The 16279-nt window shown below is 31.6% G+C and overlaps 1 protein-coding gene across 1 annotated transcript; it reads left to right on the forward strand.

The window, feature by feature from the left end:
• The first annotated feature begins 6233 nt into the window (after positions 1 to 6233).
• Positions 6234 to 10451, forward strand: LOC139522325 (uncharacterized). Its single transcript, XM_071315861.1, has 3 exons — positions 6234 to 6307; positions 9271 to 9450; positions 10268 to 10451. The coding sequence occupies exons 1-3, from the start codon at positions 6262 to 6264 to the stop codon at positions 10384 to 10386; spliced, it is 345 nt and encodes a 114-aa protein (XP_071171962.1). The 5' UTR covers positions 6234 to 6261; the 3' UTR covers positions 10387 to 10451.
• The last annotated feature ends 5828 nt before the right edge of the window (positions 10452 to 16279 follow it).

Below are 16279 nucleotides of genomic sequence, written 5' to 3' on the forward strand. Positions count from 1 at the left end.
CCTCTTTTACACATTTTATTAAACACAAAAGAATATCAGAATTTAAATACAAACATAAGTATAAAATGCTAACGATTGCATATGCAAAACAAAAAAGCAGAAAAAATTAAATCCTTCTAAAAAATATGCACAACATGTTTCACTGATAAATCATTATCTAATTATTTCTGGGATATATAAAGTAAAATATGGACAATGAAATTAAACGCTAATAAAGAAGTTTATAAAAGGTATGTCTTATGTCTTATGCTTTTTCTTTTCCTTCTTTCTTTCTTTCTTTTTTGTTTGTTTGTGTATTGTTTGTTTATTTATCTTGTGTTTGTATATATATATTATAAAGAATAAATATATGTTGCAGAGCAAATATATCTGCGAAAACTTATGTTTCCAAACCATAGGCAGAATTTTATATGCAATGTTATCCAAAAGTAGATTTTATGACACACATCATCATTTAAAAATGTTTTTTTTTCTATCGATCAAGTGTTGTAATTAAAATGAACTTTAATTTCCGTTTGCTAAATGGAAATATTTCTGCTAGTTAGGGTAAGACCTACACGTACACATAAGTTGTATACTGTTCTTTGCATGCCATCCTACACAAATTCGATAACGGGTTTGGAAACTGAACATAGTTTTAGTAATTTAAAATGCATAATAAGACTGTCATACAAGGGAGAGTTTTAGGTAGGTATAAAACCAGGTTTAACCCACCATTTTACAAGAAAATGTCTGTACCAAGTCAGGAATATGACAGTTGTTATCTGTTCGTTTGATGCGTTTTGGCTTTTTATTTTACCATTTGCTTAGGGACTATCCATTTAAAATTTTCCTCGGAGTTTGTTATTTTTGTAATTTTAGTGTTTTTGAAAACCTATACACGATGAAAATGTAACAGTTATCGAAGGAAATTCTGCATTGTGTTATGCTTTTTTATGATGCAGCACATATAAGTCATTCCATCAACATTATGTTTCAAAATTATATATAAAAAAACTAAATAGGGCCGATCTTTCATATTGTATTGCTATATGTATCTGAACTCGATTGGTTCATGTAGTGGAATTCTCTAATTAGTAATAAGAATAACCAGAAAAATCTTGGAAAATTGGAGTATATACTTCACTGAGTCAGACATGAGAATACTTACAAGAGGCAGAAGACACATAGGGATATTAATTGTCATTAGACGAAGACAGACTGACAAATTCTTCATTTTATACAGGCATTTTCTTAAGCAGTTGTGGCCTGAAATGTACTTGGGACCTCGGTGGCCGAATGGTCTAATAGTCGACTTTCTGTATCACTAGCCTGTCAACACTGAGGTTGTGAATTTGAATCCCATACGGGACAGGTACAACCGACTCCATTCTTAATTGACTAGGATTGTTATTTTTCCAACCGAAGAACGCGTGTTTTCTTCAGGAACTCCGGGTTCCTCACCCTAAAAAAAACTTACCGCCAACTTATAGCATAAAGTGCTGAAATGGCGTTCAACAACAATCAATCAATCAATCAACTGTTCTTAAACTGGTAATTTTACACAATTTATTGTTCTTAACACTTTGTGTGCATTATCGCCAATCACATGTCAGAAGTAATGTTTCATTTCAAACTTGATTTAGTTTTTATTTTTCATGCCAAAAAACGTTAATTATAGTATATATTTGCCTACCTTTATTGTACTGTTTTATGTATTTGTATCCTTACATTTTCCTTTTTATCGTCCGGAGAAGTGTAATAAGCCTATCGTAATGTCTGCTTCTTGCTATATTTTGTCTAGTTTTAAAGCAAAAAAATGCAAACAAACTCATAAATCGTGTAACTATATACATGTATAAGGGGTAAAAAATACGGCTGTCAATTCTGGTGCCTGTTGTGGTTTATTCTGGCTATTCCTACATTTTGAATTTTATAAGTAAATTAGCAAAATGTTATGTAGGAGTTCCCAGATTTTTTCTGTAAACAATGAGATTAAGTAGGATTATGTTGTAACAACACTAAACTAATGAATCAAAGGAAATCCAGGTAATTCTTGTCTAAATTGACATTAATCATAGCACTCACATAGTAATGCATTGCACATACAAGAGAATACAAAGTCTTAATCAATGTGTAGGAGATGTGAAATAGCATCTCCATACTCGACTGGAGTAAGCTCATTATTCTGTAACCTTGTTTTCAGTGTTTGCAGTCTGTCATCTACTTGCCTGTATTTTCTCTTTCTTGGAATACGTTTCCATCTGGCTCTGTACTGGATAAGTGTGAAAGCATCGATGGCAGGATTCTTCTTGTCTCAACAACTTGATCATGCTGAAAATATGTGTGTGAGGTGCCTTTACTAACTTCTTAAGTTTACTATGACAACCTTCAAGAGGGTTTGTTATTCTAGGACCTTCTGTTGTGTAGTGGTTCCATAGGCTTTGGTTGTTTTCTACCCAGAAGTAGGTTTCGTAGTCTGTAATGATAAGGGTTGGTGTGTTAGTATCTCCATCATCGATGTCCTCCATTGCGTTAAACCAAACATCTACAACTGTATTGGGTGGTTAAAGTGGCAGAACTGCAGCTCTTCGTACAAGTTAGTGAATGTCGCCCTTTTCAATGTATTCAGTCTGCAAACCATACGTCTGTGCATTTCGCCAGATATACTGAGTGTATTGGAAAAAGCACCCTTTAATGTTGATTCCTGGGAAGATTGAAGTGGCTGTGTTTCTGGTGGTTATTTCGTAGTCGAGGAACACCGTGGCTTGTTGTAGTAGAATGTTGAATTGGTTACATAAATTTTGAAGAAAAGTGAGTAGCCTTGTGTTTGTCTACTGATCTTTACCGAGTAGGAAACTGTAAACAAGTTCAAAGTTAATTAGCTTGGCTTAATCTATTAGGCCAATGTATACACTTATCTATAATAATTTAGCACTTTTATCATTACTTTTGATATTCAATTCATTTTAAAAAATCATAATTTATTAAATTAATCAAATTAATAATTTTTTTGAGGCTGGAGTTGAACGTGTGGGTTACTTTTAATTTTCTTTTAAATACGTTTTTTCAAGACTTTTAAATGCTTTTACAACCTTTTCTTTAAAATAATTCTATTTTCCGGACTACTATATGCTTTTAGTTCCTTTTTTTGTTTTGAATAATTATATTTTCTATAAATTCTATAATATTAAAAACACTTAAGGTAGCTGGCTTGTCATGTTTTGGATTTTTTGTCAGATTTTCGGAATCCTCTGGTTTTATCTATTTGAATGCCTCTAACAAAATTGCCCGGTAACCCCCATTTTTCTTTTTGTACATCTTTTACATGTATAATGATAAGCCATCTGTGGAAGTTTTAATTATTTGTTAATAGTTTTTTAGAACTTAAACATGTCAATGATAAAACTATGAAAAGTCAAGAGAGAAAAGTTTCCCCCCAAACTTTCAATGGCTAATATCTCGAAAACAAGCACGGTAACCTATATATATATTTTGCTCTTTGGATTCCTTTATTTATCCCCTATCAATATAAACTAGTGTTTTGAAAAGGTAATTATTTTGAAACTGAGAAGCGAACTCCCTTAATTTTAATACTTGATGCATGTTTCCAAACAAAAAAAATCCCATTTTTTACATATAAAAAATAATTTTATTTAATTTCCTCAGGTAAATTTACCTTTGACACAATTAGAAACTAACGACCAAAACAACATATCTTGCAAAAACAACATTTATTGTTCTTCTACTAATCTCTTATGAAGGAATAGCCAGGGTTTACTCCTGGTTTGCCCACTTTTAATTCTACCAATAATCTATTAGTTAAGAAAACAAAAAAGACAAAAGGTTTAATGAGCATACAATTGTATAGTCTGTTCCAACTTAGGTATATAGTTTGTCATTGTTTTTCTATATATCAAATCAAATTAAAATCAAATATTTTAATATGGTTTCACCTCTCTACTTGTACGATACCAATATGAATACAATATCTACAGCATGTTTAATTAAAAAGTACAAAACATTCAAGTTACTCTCAAAAGAGTTATGAGAGACTTATACATAAAAATGGACAAATCAATAAAAGTTAAAATAAACTTCTTTTTATCTATATATATAAAACATTCTTCTTTAGAATTAAATTATCATAGCAGATTTTTTATGATATATGAACCAATTTTACAAATCTATTGCATAAGGAAATAAATAAAGCACTATTATGGTAAAATACTTTTAAATTATGAAGCACCATATGTACAATGATGAGAAATACAATCTTTTATATATACATCAAAAGTCACAAAACATTATTTCACTTAATTGTTCAGATCAAATGGAAAAGATGGGATGCTGCATCAAAGTAAACTATCACGTTGATGAATAAGTCCTTGTTGGTATCTGTCTATCAGTAGTTGGGTTTTAGTGTCTTTTTTGTGGGCGGGCTCCTCCTTCTGCATACTGAATAATATTACATTCTGTAAGTGCCTTGGTCTTCTTCGGTAACTCGATGATCTCTATGATGTCGTAGATGTGGTGTGGGCATGTTTGATTCACTTCATAAGTTTGTTGTGCCATCCTTCCAGGTGATTTGTGGTGTGGGGTCCTTCTATGTTGTAGTGGTTCCATTTTATTGTGTTTTTTTTTTTTTTTTTTAAAGAAAATGCTAGTTTGGATGCAGATAACTGTTCAAAATGTGTCATATTTAAAGCTTGAACAGTTGCATTTATATTCTATATGTAAGAATTAATTGGATATTTTAAAAATTAAATTTCTGAACAGAGTACTTATTAAAATTTAGAAATAAAATTTAAGTTCAATAAATTAAAAAAAAAATGACATTTATTCTAATCTTTAGTTTTATTATTTTACATTTCACTTTTTTTTCAGAATGTATCAAAATAATAAAAACAAAAAATAATAAACATTTTTTTGTACACATTTTTTCTTATTTCTTTTTTTTCTGTTTGTCAAATTAAATACATTTTTCTGCCAAAATTTTTTATAAAATATAGAATATTTTGCACATCTTCCTTGATTTATATATACATAGCAGAATATAATATCTTTTTTTTTAATTTTACAGGTAAAATAAAAGGTAAAAAATATGACTATTATTAAGAAATAAACTATAATTATTATAACAACAATTCCCCCTATGTTTACACATGCATGTAATTAAAAGTGGGCAACCAGGATGACACCATAGCCAGAATAATAAAATAAAATACAAAATGTAGAAATAGCCAGAAGACACCGACTGTTCTATCTCGGCATTGGTAGTGTGAATAAATAATCCAAAGTAGAAAATGATAGGTTTATTAAACTTCAGAACGGCTGATTTATTTGCATACATGTACAATGTTCTAACAGCTATACAATTACCATAAGGAGCGTATCTACTAAAATAACATTATTTCTAGTAATATTTTTGTAATAAATACAAGGCTTACAGCTATCTGAGCTGCTTCTTATCTCCCTACTATGACGTTAACTTAGGAAATAAACGGTGCGGCATACAGCTAAATGCACTGCTTCTTACTTATAGGAACCCCCGGGATCCTTGCTCTAGACAAAATGTAAACACAGCAAAGACTGACGGACTTGGCTTTGTTCTGGTAGCTATTATAATTTACCAGAAGTAAACATTCAAACTAATCTAGATATTAATTCTACCAGTTGCAAACTCATAAGTGTACACTTTCAGGCTAACACTTGAAATATTAACCCAGTGGTAACGTTTTTAACATTAACAACACATGACAAATCAGTGCCATATTTCGCATTAATTAATTGATACAGCTTATCATTCAAAGTAAATGTACTTAAATTGCTCATTAAATATACTTAAAACTAGGAAATACTTCTGATAACGTATATTAAATCTTAAAATACAAACGGTACAATATTTCATTCTTTTGACCATAACCATGCAGTGCACACATTTACAACAAAGTCTTACAATATTTTCAGTATCTACCTCGAAACTGTAAATGGCAAGTTTCTTCTTAAAAAGTATCAACTGTATATGTAGTATATTGAGTGAAATAGGGAATAGTAAGATGCAATAATTGATTGTTGACTTTATATCAAGAACAAAATGAATGATAAATATTTATCTCTAGCCACGTTGAAATGATATGAAAGCTCAAATGTGATAACTCTTCATAACAAATTTATAAAAAAAATCATAAATGAAAATAAGGAAATATAATTGCGAAACATATTCAGGTAGAACAGAAAGATTTTTTTTCATTTAGATTCAAGATTATCTTATTTTGAAGCATGCAGAAGATTCTACTTATCCTTGTTCCGGTTTTGCTCCTGGCTGGTGAGTTACACATTATGTAGTATTTAAAGTATTTAAAAAAAGAGGGGAAAGGATCTCAAAATATTTAGGAAAGATTGAGTACCTCAAACTTGTTTAATCTTAACATGTCTGTGGTGTTGTGTTGACGGGTTGTTGTGACAATGGCGTGCACCTTATTTCTCCTTTTATGCAAAAACGTGTCGTTAATAATCTTTATTGCAAAATTACACCCATAAGGGTCAAGCAATACAAACAAACAATTATACATTTTAAATACAATGCAATACAATACAATGAAATACAATACAATATAATAGAACATATTTTAAGAGTTCAAATAATAAATTGATGTATAAAACACAATCAAGAGCTTGTCTGACATGGGTCTGACCCCCTCAGTTCTAAAGACTGCTTAATGAAGACTCCAGTATGACAAACAAGTTCAGGGATGGAGTTTAGAATGTGTTTTAATTTATTTAATGCATCAAGATGTTGTAATAATGGTACATAGTCTTTTAGATAAGCAAACAAATTAGAACGTAATGATATGGTTAATGTCACAATACAACAAGAAATGAAATTCGTCATCTAGGACTCCACATTTTTTACATAATCTTTGTGCTCTTGGAATGTTTCTGTACCTTCCCAATTCAATGCCTAGGGAATGATCACTAAGTCTAAATTTTGAAAGTAACTGCCTATGTATAAAATTATTGCAATTTTAATATTCCTCAGACTGACAATTAGTTTTTAATTTCCCATAAAGACAAAGCTTGGATGAGGAATCCAATTTTGAAAATTTATTTAAAGTAGTTTTTTCATATTCCTCTGAAACACACTTTTTAATATTACATTTTAACACATTTTTTTTATTGTTTAAAGGGTACATTAATATTAGAGTAATTTTCTGGGTTTATTTTCATATCTTCAAAAATTTTATCTGCAAATGAATACCAAGAATAAATTCCTGCGGAATGTAAATTTATGTTTGTTTGTAAGGATTCTTTAACCAGGGGATTAATATTATTACAGTTTATTCTATAAAAATACATGAGTGTTTGAGTTTTTATAAAGAAAATCTACCTAATTCTGATCTAGCACCAATGTTAGTGGCTGTCTTTTTCAGTCCTAATACTGTTTTACAAAATTTAGAATGATTCTTCTCAAAAGGATATGTTTCTGCTAATGCAAGAGTATCACAAAAAAGTATTGTTTACAGCAGCTCTATTAGATGCCCTAAAAGTTGACAAAATTATCCATAAACGAAATTTCATAGTTGTTTGTCAAAATAGGTATTATAAGAGTATCAAATAATTTACAAGACAAATTAGTGGGAACAAAAAAAAAATAACAATATAAAGAAAGGGAATATAAAGATCTTGGTCTGAAATATCAATTCACGTCGGAAAAAAAATATTACGCAATTTCCTAAGTCATTCTCATTCCAGTATTCATACGTAATCACAGCATACGATTCAGAAAAATGTTTCTTTACAATTTGACACAATGTCAATTTTAATGCGATTATGCAATGACCTATATCACTTACTTTTTGATATTCAAGTTTGCACGTTTCAATTTCCTTTTTCCATATTTTTGAGATGAAATAACAAAAGTCCAAAACGGCAAGAAATTTTCAAACCCGAGTTGTATACCCACATTAAGTTGTGCATGCTTAAATATACAAGACTCGATAGTGCAATTTGAACATTGACGTGCGATTCTCTTCTTCTTGTTTATGACGCGTGGTATTAAGTTTAAAACTAAAATGTGTATGATAGTCGGAATCAATCTATTGGTTAGTATATAAATTCCAATTTGTTTACAGCTGCCGTAAAATCAAATTACGGTGATCAATATTATTCCTTGCTCTCCTTCACAGAAGACGAATTTATTTTTTAATGCTTCATTTGCTTCGTTCCGACTCATCAAGTTGTACATTGTATTTGCATGCATTGAAACTACCATGATTTTCTTTTATGGTATTATGCAGTGGTTTGAATTGAAAAATAAATATAAAGTGTTCAAATTCTGAACGATCGTATTTTGTCAAAACATATTACAACGTAACAGTTATGATTGCAAATGAAATGACTATTTATTATTATACTTGTTTATGGGTTATACTCTCGACGATTAACGAAAAAAACATCAAAAGCTAAATGTAACAAAATAGTTGACTTCTATGGCACCTCTTGGACACGTGCGCATGAAAAACATTGAAAATTAAAAGAAATTCAAGCCATCGCACTTCAGCATTAACACCAACGTACTTTGCCGTAATAATGTTTGCGAACTTTGGTTTCTTGCGAAAACAACGCGTTAAATTTGAATGCATCATTATATACTCTTAGTACTGATTGTTGACCCTATCTAGACGTTTGATATATAGACTTAGATTGACCTTCAGTGTCCAATCGACATTGGTTCCTTAAATCGACGTTCAATTCAATGTCAGGTTATCAAAACACTGTCCAACATGTTTACCCTATAGTCGACATTCATGCATTTCTGAAATGACCGAAGTCTTCACTTATCGATGCGACATGTTTGTGTTCATGCATGTTAACACCAATAGACAGAATAACGCTGTACAGTAATATTCTTATATTTACAGCTCTTTTTTAGGTTTATGTTCATTTGCATTGGGAAAATGTCTGTAACAAATTAGGAATAGGACAAGTTTTTTATTGAATAAAGTTAAAAACAAATTGTGACGTCATTGCAAATTTCCGTAAAAAGGACGTTGATTAGAAAAGACAAATAGTTTACGTCTATTTGTGAACAACAATAAAATTTAAAAAAAAGTCATATAATTGGCCATCGATTTGAAATCGCATGTTATAATGACGTAAGGTTTGGTAGTCGGTTTGAATCAAGAATCCGCGTACAAGCATATCTGCAGTGAATCAGTTTATTTGAAGTGAGGCAGTACGCTTGTCGATATATCCACCTATATACTAAACTTTATGACTTAATTTCAGTTGTCGAACAAACTACAGGACAGAAATGTTCTACAGAATATTGCCGTAAATGGCCTAGAAGTGACTGTGGATGTAAAGGCTGTTGTTGGGGAAAATTAAATTGTCTCTACGGTAGATGTGAAAGACGATGGGATTTTCAAAGTGGACAATCGCTTTATAGCTGTTTCTGTTATAATTGTGGTAAGTATCATTAGTGGACATATATTTTACATTCGAAGTTGGTTGTATTTAGTGTGAGCTTGAAAGGATAAGTCATTTTAAACAAACAACAAACAACAACAATTTTATTTTTCAATTAAGAAGCCCCGAGAAGCAGTACAATTACAGTTTAAATTAAAGAGTACAAAAAAATTCGTATTCGTATTCGTTATGAAGAAAGAGCTGCTTTTCTGGTCTTTATCAAACTACCTATTAACTTTATTATTATGTTTTTAAGGTTTATGACCCCTTCTGCAGCCCTTTTTGAACGAACTTTTCAAACTTTAATTGTATCAAAATTACAGATATAATGTATAATAGAGATAGGCCATATTGTACATATTCCAATGGGAAACTTGATGCAAAGCATTGTTTTTTACCATTTCATTGCATTTAATAGAAAAAAGAGGACTTTGTGGCAAATAAATCAAGATTTTTGTAGAAAATCCACGTGTTGACCTTGATTTCATTAAAAGTAACTTATACAAGCATAAGTTTCTTTATTTACAAAGAAATCAAGTGCAAGTGTTTACCTAAAATAAAAGGGTTCGATCAATCTTTCCTAATTTAAGGGCAACTAACCAGATTAGTTTCATTATATGTCTTGAACTTGCCATTCCGTACCATCTCCAAAACCAGTGTGATCGTATAGATTCAGCATAGCTGAATGAAAAATTATGAAAACTATTTTTACCATATATTCTTTCAAATTATATCGATGTAATTGCAGACAATACAGTAGATAAAATATATTATGCACCTCACTGATATCATGACAAATGCAATTAAATTGTTTCAGGTGGAATTGTAGCACATGATATGGGGCCATCTGAACCACCTGTTCCAGAACCTATTATTGTAGACCCAGGATCCACAGGAGTAATTGGCGCTTCAGCCCCACCCTCACCTCCAGAATGAAGAACAACGAAAAGATGGGGAAAATGTCGGAACTGAACAAAAATGCTATAAAGTACTTTCTGTTATATTTCTTCTGTAATTGCTCGTAAAAAAAATGAGAATGGAAATGAGGAATATGTCAAAAAAAATGCCACACAAGTTCAAAAGTCATAAATCGATTGATAGAAAACAATCCTGGGTTACAAACTAAAACCAAGGGTACCACATCAACTATAACAGGAAAACAACAAAACAACAGAACACCGAAGTGCTACAAAAAAAAATTGACAATATAACATACATAGAAACGAACTATTAGATAACAACTGCCATAATCCTAACTTGGTACAGGACATTTTAAGACAAAAGTGTGGGTTAAACCTGGTTTAATGGCTAGCTAAACCTCTGCGTTTCATGGAAATGTTAAATATACCGCTAAAATGACAAAATATACGGGAATACAGTAAAATGCAAGAACACACATGACAGATAAACACATCATACATAAGTAATATAATAGTACATCTCGACATGTAAACCCAATAATAACAACGAATAAGTACAAATTGATTTAGGACAGTACACACAAACCCTTTAATAGAATAAACAATTGGGTGTCACACGAATGCATCAACGTCACAGGTAAAAAACAAAACAATTTGATAGAAATCAAGACTAGGTTCCTTATTGTGTTATTTGATGTATTTTATGAAAATAACAAGTATATTAAAATAAATTGGTAATAGTGCAACTAACTATGTCGGCCTTTCTTCCAAAATCAAACTGTGTTACACAAATAAATCCTGTGCACATAATTGTTTTTAACTAAAATCATACTAATGAACTAGGTGATTACTTATCTTTACTTTTACATACGAATAGAAAATAAAAGATAGAATCACAACTTTAAACGATAAGACACACAACAATATCCGATCAGTATTATAAACAAAACTTCGTAATTAAGTACACTAATGCTTGATGAACAAATACCTAGACACGTCTTATAGCAATGCAAATTCACACTCAGAAAAACAGTAATCTTTCGGGATAGGTCACGTTCGGTTATTAAAAGATCAAAGAAATAACAACCTTTCAAAAGAGCAGAAAACAGCGGAAGGCCACCAATGTGACATCAACACAGCGAGACAATCCCGCATCCGGAGGCGGGCTTCAGCTGGATCCTAAACAAAAAAGTGTACTAGTGAAAATGGACATCACACTTTACTACAAAACATATCAATAAAAAAAAATTAAAACAGTTACTATAGTTAAACTATTTGTCTTCACCTCTTGAACATGCACATGTAGATAAACTCATCATAGATACCAGGACTAAATTTTGTATATACGCCAGACGCGCGTTTCGTCTACAAAAGACTCATCAGTGACGCTCGAATCCAAAAGAGTTAAAAAGGCCAAATAAATTACGAAGTTGAAGAGCATTGAGGACCAAAATTCCTAAAAGTGATACCAAATACAGCTAAGGTAATCTATGCCTAAGGTATACGTAGTATGGAACGTTTATGTCTACAATGAGAGACGATAATAATTTAACGGTTTGAACTCGTTATGGAAATAATCTGCCGCGAATAATCGCATTCCTTGATGTCAAAAACGAAGACAAGGGACGGTATAATAGAAAAGCATATGAAACGTGACCCATAAGACACTTAAACACTATAGTAGTCAACAAAATCATGATATCTTCCGATAAGCTTTCAAGTAATATCTTCATTTTTTTTTTAATCTGTAACCTTCTAAATTAGAATATTGTGTGAAATGAAAAACCACGAATATCTTTAAAATATCTCTCTTTCTAAAAATGTACTAGTATAAGTTTAATTCATATATATTTGTGATTATTAAGTTTCTCGTTTATCAATCCCAAAAAAAAGTCCTTTAGCAAACAAGCAAAATTTCGTTTAGGTGTTGACATGAATATCAATAATTTGGTCATATTAATAAATTTTCTGTTAACAAAACTTGGAATTTTTCCAAATAAAATAAGAACTTTCTTATCCCAGGCATAGATTACCTTAGCCGTATTTGGCACAACTTTTTGGAATTTTGGATCCTCAATACTCTTCAACTTTGTACTTGTTTGGCTTTATAAATATTTTGATATGAGCGTCACTGATGAGTCTGATTTCCTCATAAAGTCAACCTTGCCTGAGGGAGTTGAAACCTTATTTTCTTTATAATTTCAAAATTTATCGAAGTACAATTTTAGATAGGTTGGTTATAAATGATGTCAGTACCGAAGTACTGAATACTGAGCTGATATCCTCGGGGACTGCTAGTCCATCAGCAGAGGTATTGAACCAGTGCTGTAAAATAGTGAAAACAACACGTTTAATAATTTCAGGCGTCAGAAGCGTTTTTCTGGATTCACCACCATCAGGAAATCATAAAACAAAATATTTGAACGCCGAGGATGTACAAGTACTGAAACAGTTGAAGAGATATACGACAAAAAAATCCTGGGGAAAAGCAGATTCCAAATTCCATATGATCAACTTTGCTTGAGGGAGTTGAAACCTTTGTTTCTTCATAATTTCTAAATTTATTAACAGACAACAGTTGGTTGTAATTGTTGACAATCTTTATGATTTCTTTTACATTCAACCTTCAGAATCAACCATTATTTTTCTAATGTAAAAAATCATTTGAAAAGTAATAAAAACAATAACAAACTCCGGTGAATACTCAAAACGAATGTTCATAATCAAATGTCAAAATCAAAAGCTCACACATATCAAACGAAGGAATAACTGCCATATTCCTGAATTCTGATATAGAAAATTGTGTAGTGAACCTGGTTTTATAGCTATAGCTACACCTCTCACTTTTATGACAGTTGCTTAAGATTCAATTGCATTGGCACAATTTGTGAACAAAAAAATATAATAGGTAAAATTGACATATAAAGGGGTACAATAATCTTCATTGTGTCATAATCTAAATCACTATAAAAACAAACAAATATGTCAACAAAGAAATAAAAAAGGCATCTACACAAAGTATATAAGATAAATTTTCAAAAAGGAAATAAATAATTAGCTTCAGAAAATAGATTTTGACTCGGACTTCTCTTGACCTGAATTTTAATGTGCGTATTGTTATGCGTTTACTTTTCCACATGGCTAGAGATATACGGGAGGGTTGAGATCTCATAAACATGTTTAGCCCAGCCACATTTTGCGCCTGTCCCAAGTCAGTGGCCTCTGGTCTTTGTTAATCTTGTATTATTTTTAACTTAATTTTCTTGTGTATAACTTGGAGTTTAGTATGGCGTTCATTATCAATGAACTAGAATATATATTTATTTAGGGGGCAGCTGAAGGACGCCTCCAGGTGCGGGAATTTCTCGATGCTTGACCTCCTGCTGTTGTCAGTTCTATGGTCGGGTTGTTGTCTCTTTGACACATTCCCCATTTCCATTCTCAATTTTATTTATATCATTTTGAAATCAATACTATAATTACAGTAACAATAAAATAGTTCGACTCCAAAAGCACTTATCTCATGCAACATGGCATCGCTAAATTTTGATATCATCCAGGTTTATGACTTCAAACAAATGCACCATACTGTAAGGTTTTGAAAGTCTCCACTTATTCTTCAGTCTTGACACCGATTGAGAATTATAAAATATGTAAACAGCAGTAATTAATCAAATGTAAGATAAACATTAAGTGTTAGAAGGAGGAAAGATTAAAAATGACACTCCATAAATTTTATGACACCATCACGAATTGGTACCATATACGTCGTCTTGTCTTTTTAAAGTACCAAACATGATCCATTCGCGAATATGACTCTTTTGCTGAGTGTGATTTCACTTTGTCACGGTATTTGTAATCCAACATTCATGTATTTAGCTATGTATTTTATTTGTAATTCTGATCGGATATTGTTAAATGACTTATCGTTCGTAGTTTCTATTTGTTTTTCTTTTCGTATGTAAAAGTAAAGATATGTAATCACCAAGTTCATTTCTAAGATTTTAGTCTAAAGCAACTATGTGTCCACTTTTCATTTGTTTTAATTTTGATTTTGAAAAAAATAACGACATAATATAATTAATTGTCTAATAACTAACACAATTTTATATTAATATTCATGCAATTGTTGTAAAATACATCACATAACAGTAATAAACCTGATCTTGAACAGAATAAAAAATTCCCTGAAAGTAGCTAGCTAGTGTGAAAGACAGTTCGTGGTTCTGTTGTGGTGTTTTTGTGTGCTGTCCTATGTTTTACGTGTTCGTTTTTATTCTGTGGTTAGCATGTCGAAATGTACTATTGTATTGCTTATTTGTGTATTTCTCTGTCCTGAATGTTCTGGCATTTATTTGTACTTTGGCATGTAATGGTGTAATTTTAGTGTTAAATTTAACATTTTCATAAAAGTGCTAAGTTTGGCAAGCCACAAAACCAGGTTCAACCCATCATGTTTTCTTAAACTGTACTGTACTATGTCGAGTAAAAAGGCAGTTCAGTAAAACCTGTATAATCCTGCCGGATATAGGACCGTAAATAAACTGTTATCACAGAGATATGTCTCGCCTTTTTGTAATTTTGGCAATGAATTGTGCCAATTAATGCTTATACAATTGCAAACCAAATATCAATGACCTACCACAAGTGGATCCCCATAAATTGACCTAATCACAAACTAATACAAGTAATGTAAGCAAACCAATCAAAGTCAATAGACCATGACTGAGGGTGCGGAGCCAAATAATCTCCATGGCAATGAGGTGTGACAATGCTAATACATCTGCATACCAATTATCATTGATGTACCACAAGTTGATCTCCATAAACTGACCTAATCACAAATTAATACATGTAAAGTAAGCAAACCATTCAAAGTCAATAGACCATGACAGAGGGGGCGAGCCAAAAAATCTCCATGGCAATGAGATGTGGCAATGGTAATACATCTGCATACCAATTATCATTGACATACCACAAGTGGATCTCCATAAACTGACCTTATCACAAACTAATACATGTAAAGTAAGCAAACCATTCAAAGTCAATAGACCATAAATTGAGGGGGCGGAACCAAATAATCTCCATGGCAATGAGATGTGGCAATGGTAATACATCTGCATACCAATTATCATTGATATACCACTAGTGGTTCCCCATAAAACTGAGCTAATCACAAACTAATACATTGTTGACACCGTCGCCGACGCCGGAAACAGCATACCTATGTCTCGCTTTTTGACTCCGTCAAGGCGAGACAAAAACGGCCGGTTTGGACAGTGTGCCGTTGTATTTAGGTTTGCGTTTTGACCAGAAGTTATTAACTTGAATGTGATGTCCGATATATAGCACTGTAAAAGTTCTGTCCAATTGTAAATTAGATTATAAACTGATAAATAAAAAACGTAAAAAATGCTATAACTTTGCACAATCATTGTTTTGAATCTTTTTATTCATTGTCTCTAGACATTAAAGAAACCGCTTATTCCTCGAATTTGAAATATTATTTTAACTTTATTTTTATATATTTTTATATATACTCATTTGTCAATAAACCTCGGTAGCATCAGTCTCTGACTTGTCATTTGCACTTTCACGTTGTGCTAATCGTTTTCATTTGCATCAGAATCCCTGCGTTATTTGAATTGTGACACAAGAGTTTTGTTTTACTTCATTTCCAACGTTGGTAAAAGTCAGAATTTTATGAAACGAAATTTCATCTCGATCAAAACATTGTGGTATAGTGTACAATACCCATGGATTGTAGTCATCCGGATGATCTTCATTATCAGGTTCAAAATTTTGGGACTTCACAAAAGGGAACCCAAGATTTCGGAAATACGAGTTTTTTCTTCTTCTTCTTCTGGTATACAGTTACAGCTTCATTAATATTGAAGATTACGAACTGC

This window comes from Mytilus edulis, chromosome 5 (genome assembly GCF_963676685.1).
Source record: "Mytilus edulis chromosome 5, xbMytEdul2.2, whole genome shotgun sequence".
Taxonomy (NCBI): domain Eukaryota; kingdom Metazoa; phylum Mollusca; class Bivalvia; order Mytilida; family Mytilidae; genus Mytilus; species Mytilus edulis.

What these genes read in the sequence shown, in the direction of transcription:
- LOC139522325 (XM_071315861.1), top strand. Translation starts at nt 6,262, where the DNA reads ATGCAGAAGATTCTACTTATCCTTGTTCCGGTTTTGCTCCTGGCTG. An exon ending in TCCGGTTTTGCTCCTGGCTG is followed by an intron (nt 6,308 to 9,270) that starts GTGAGTTACACA and finishes ACTTAATTTCAG; the next exon opens with TTGTCGAACAAACTACAGGA. An exon ending in CTGTTTCTGTTATAATTGTG is followed by an intron (nt 9,451 to 10,267) that starts GTAAGTATCATT and finishes AAATTGTTTCAG; the next exon opens with GTGGAATTGTAGCACATGAT.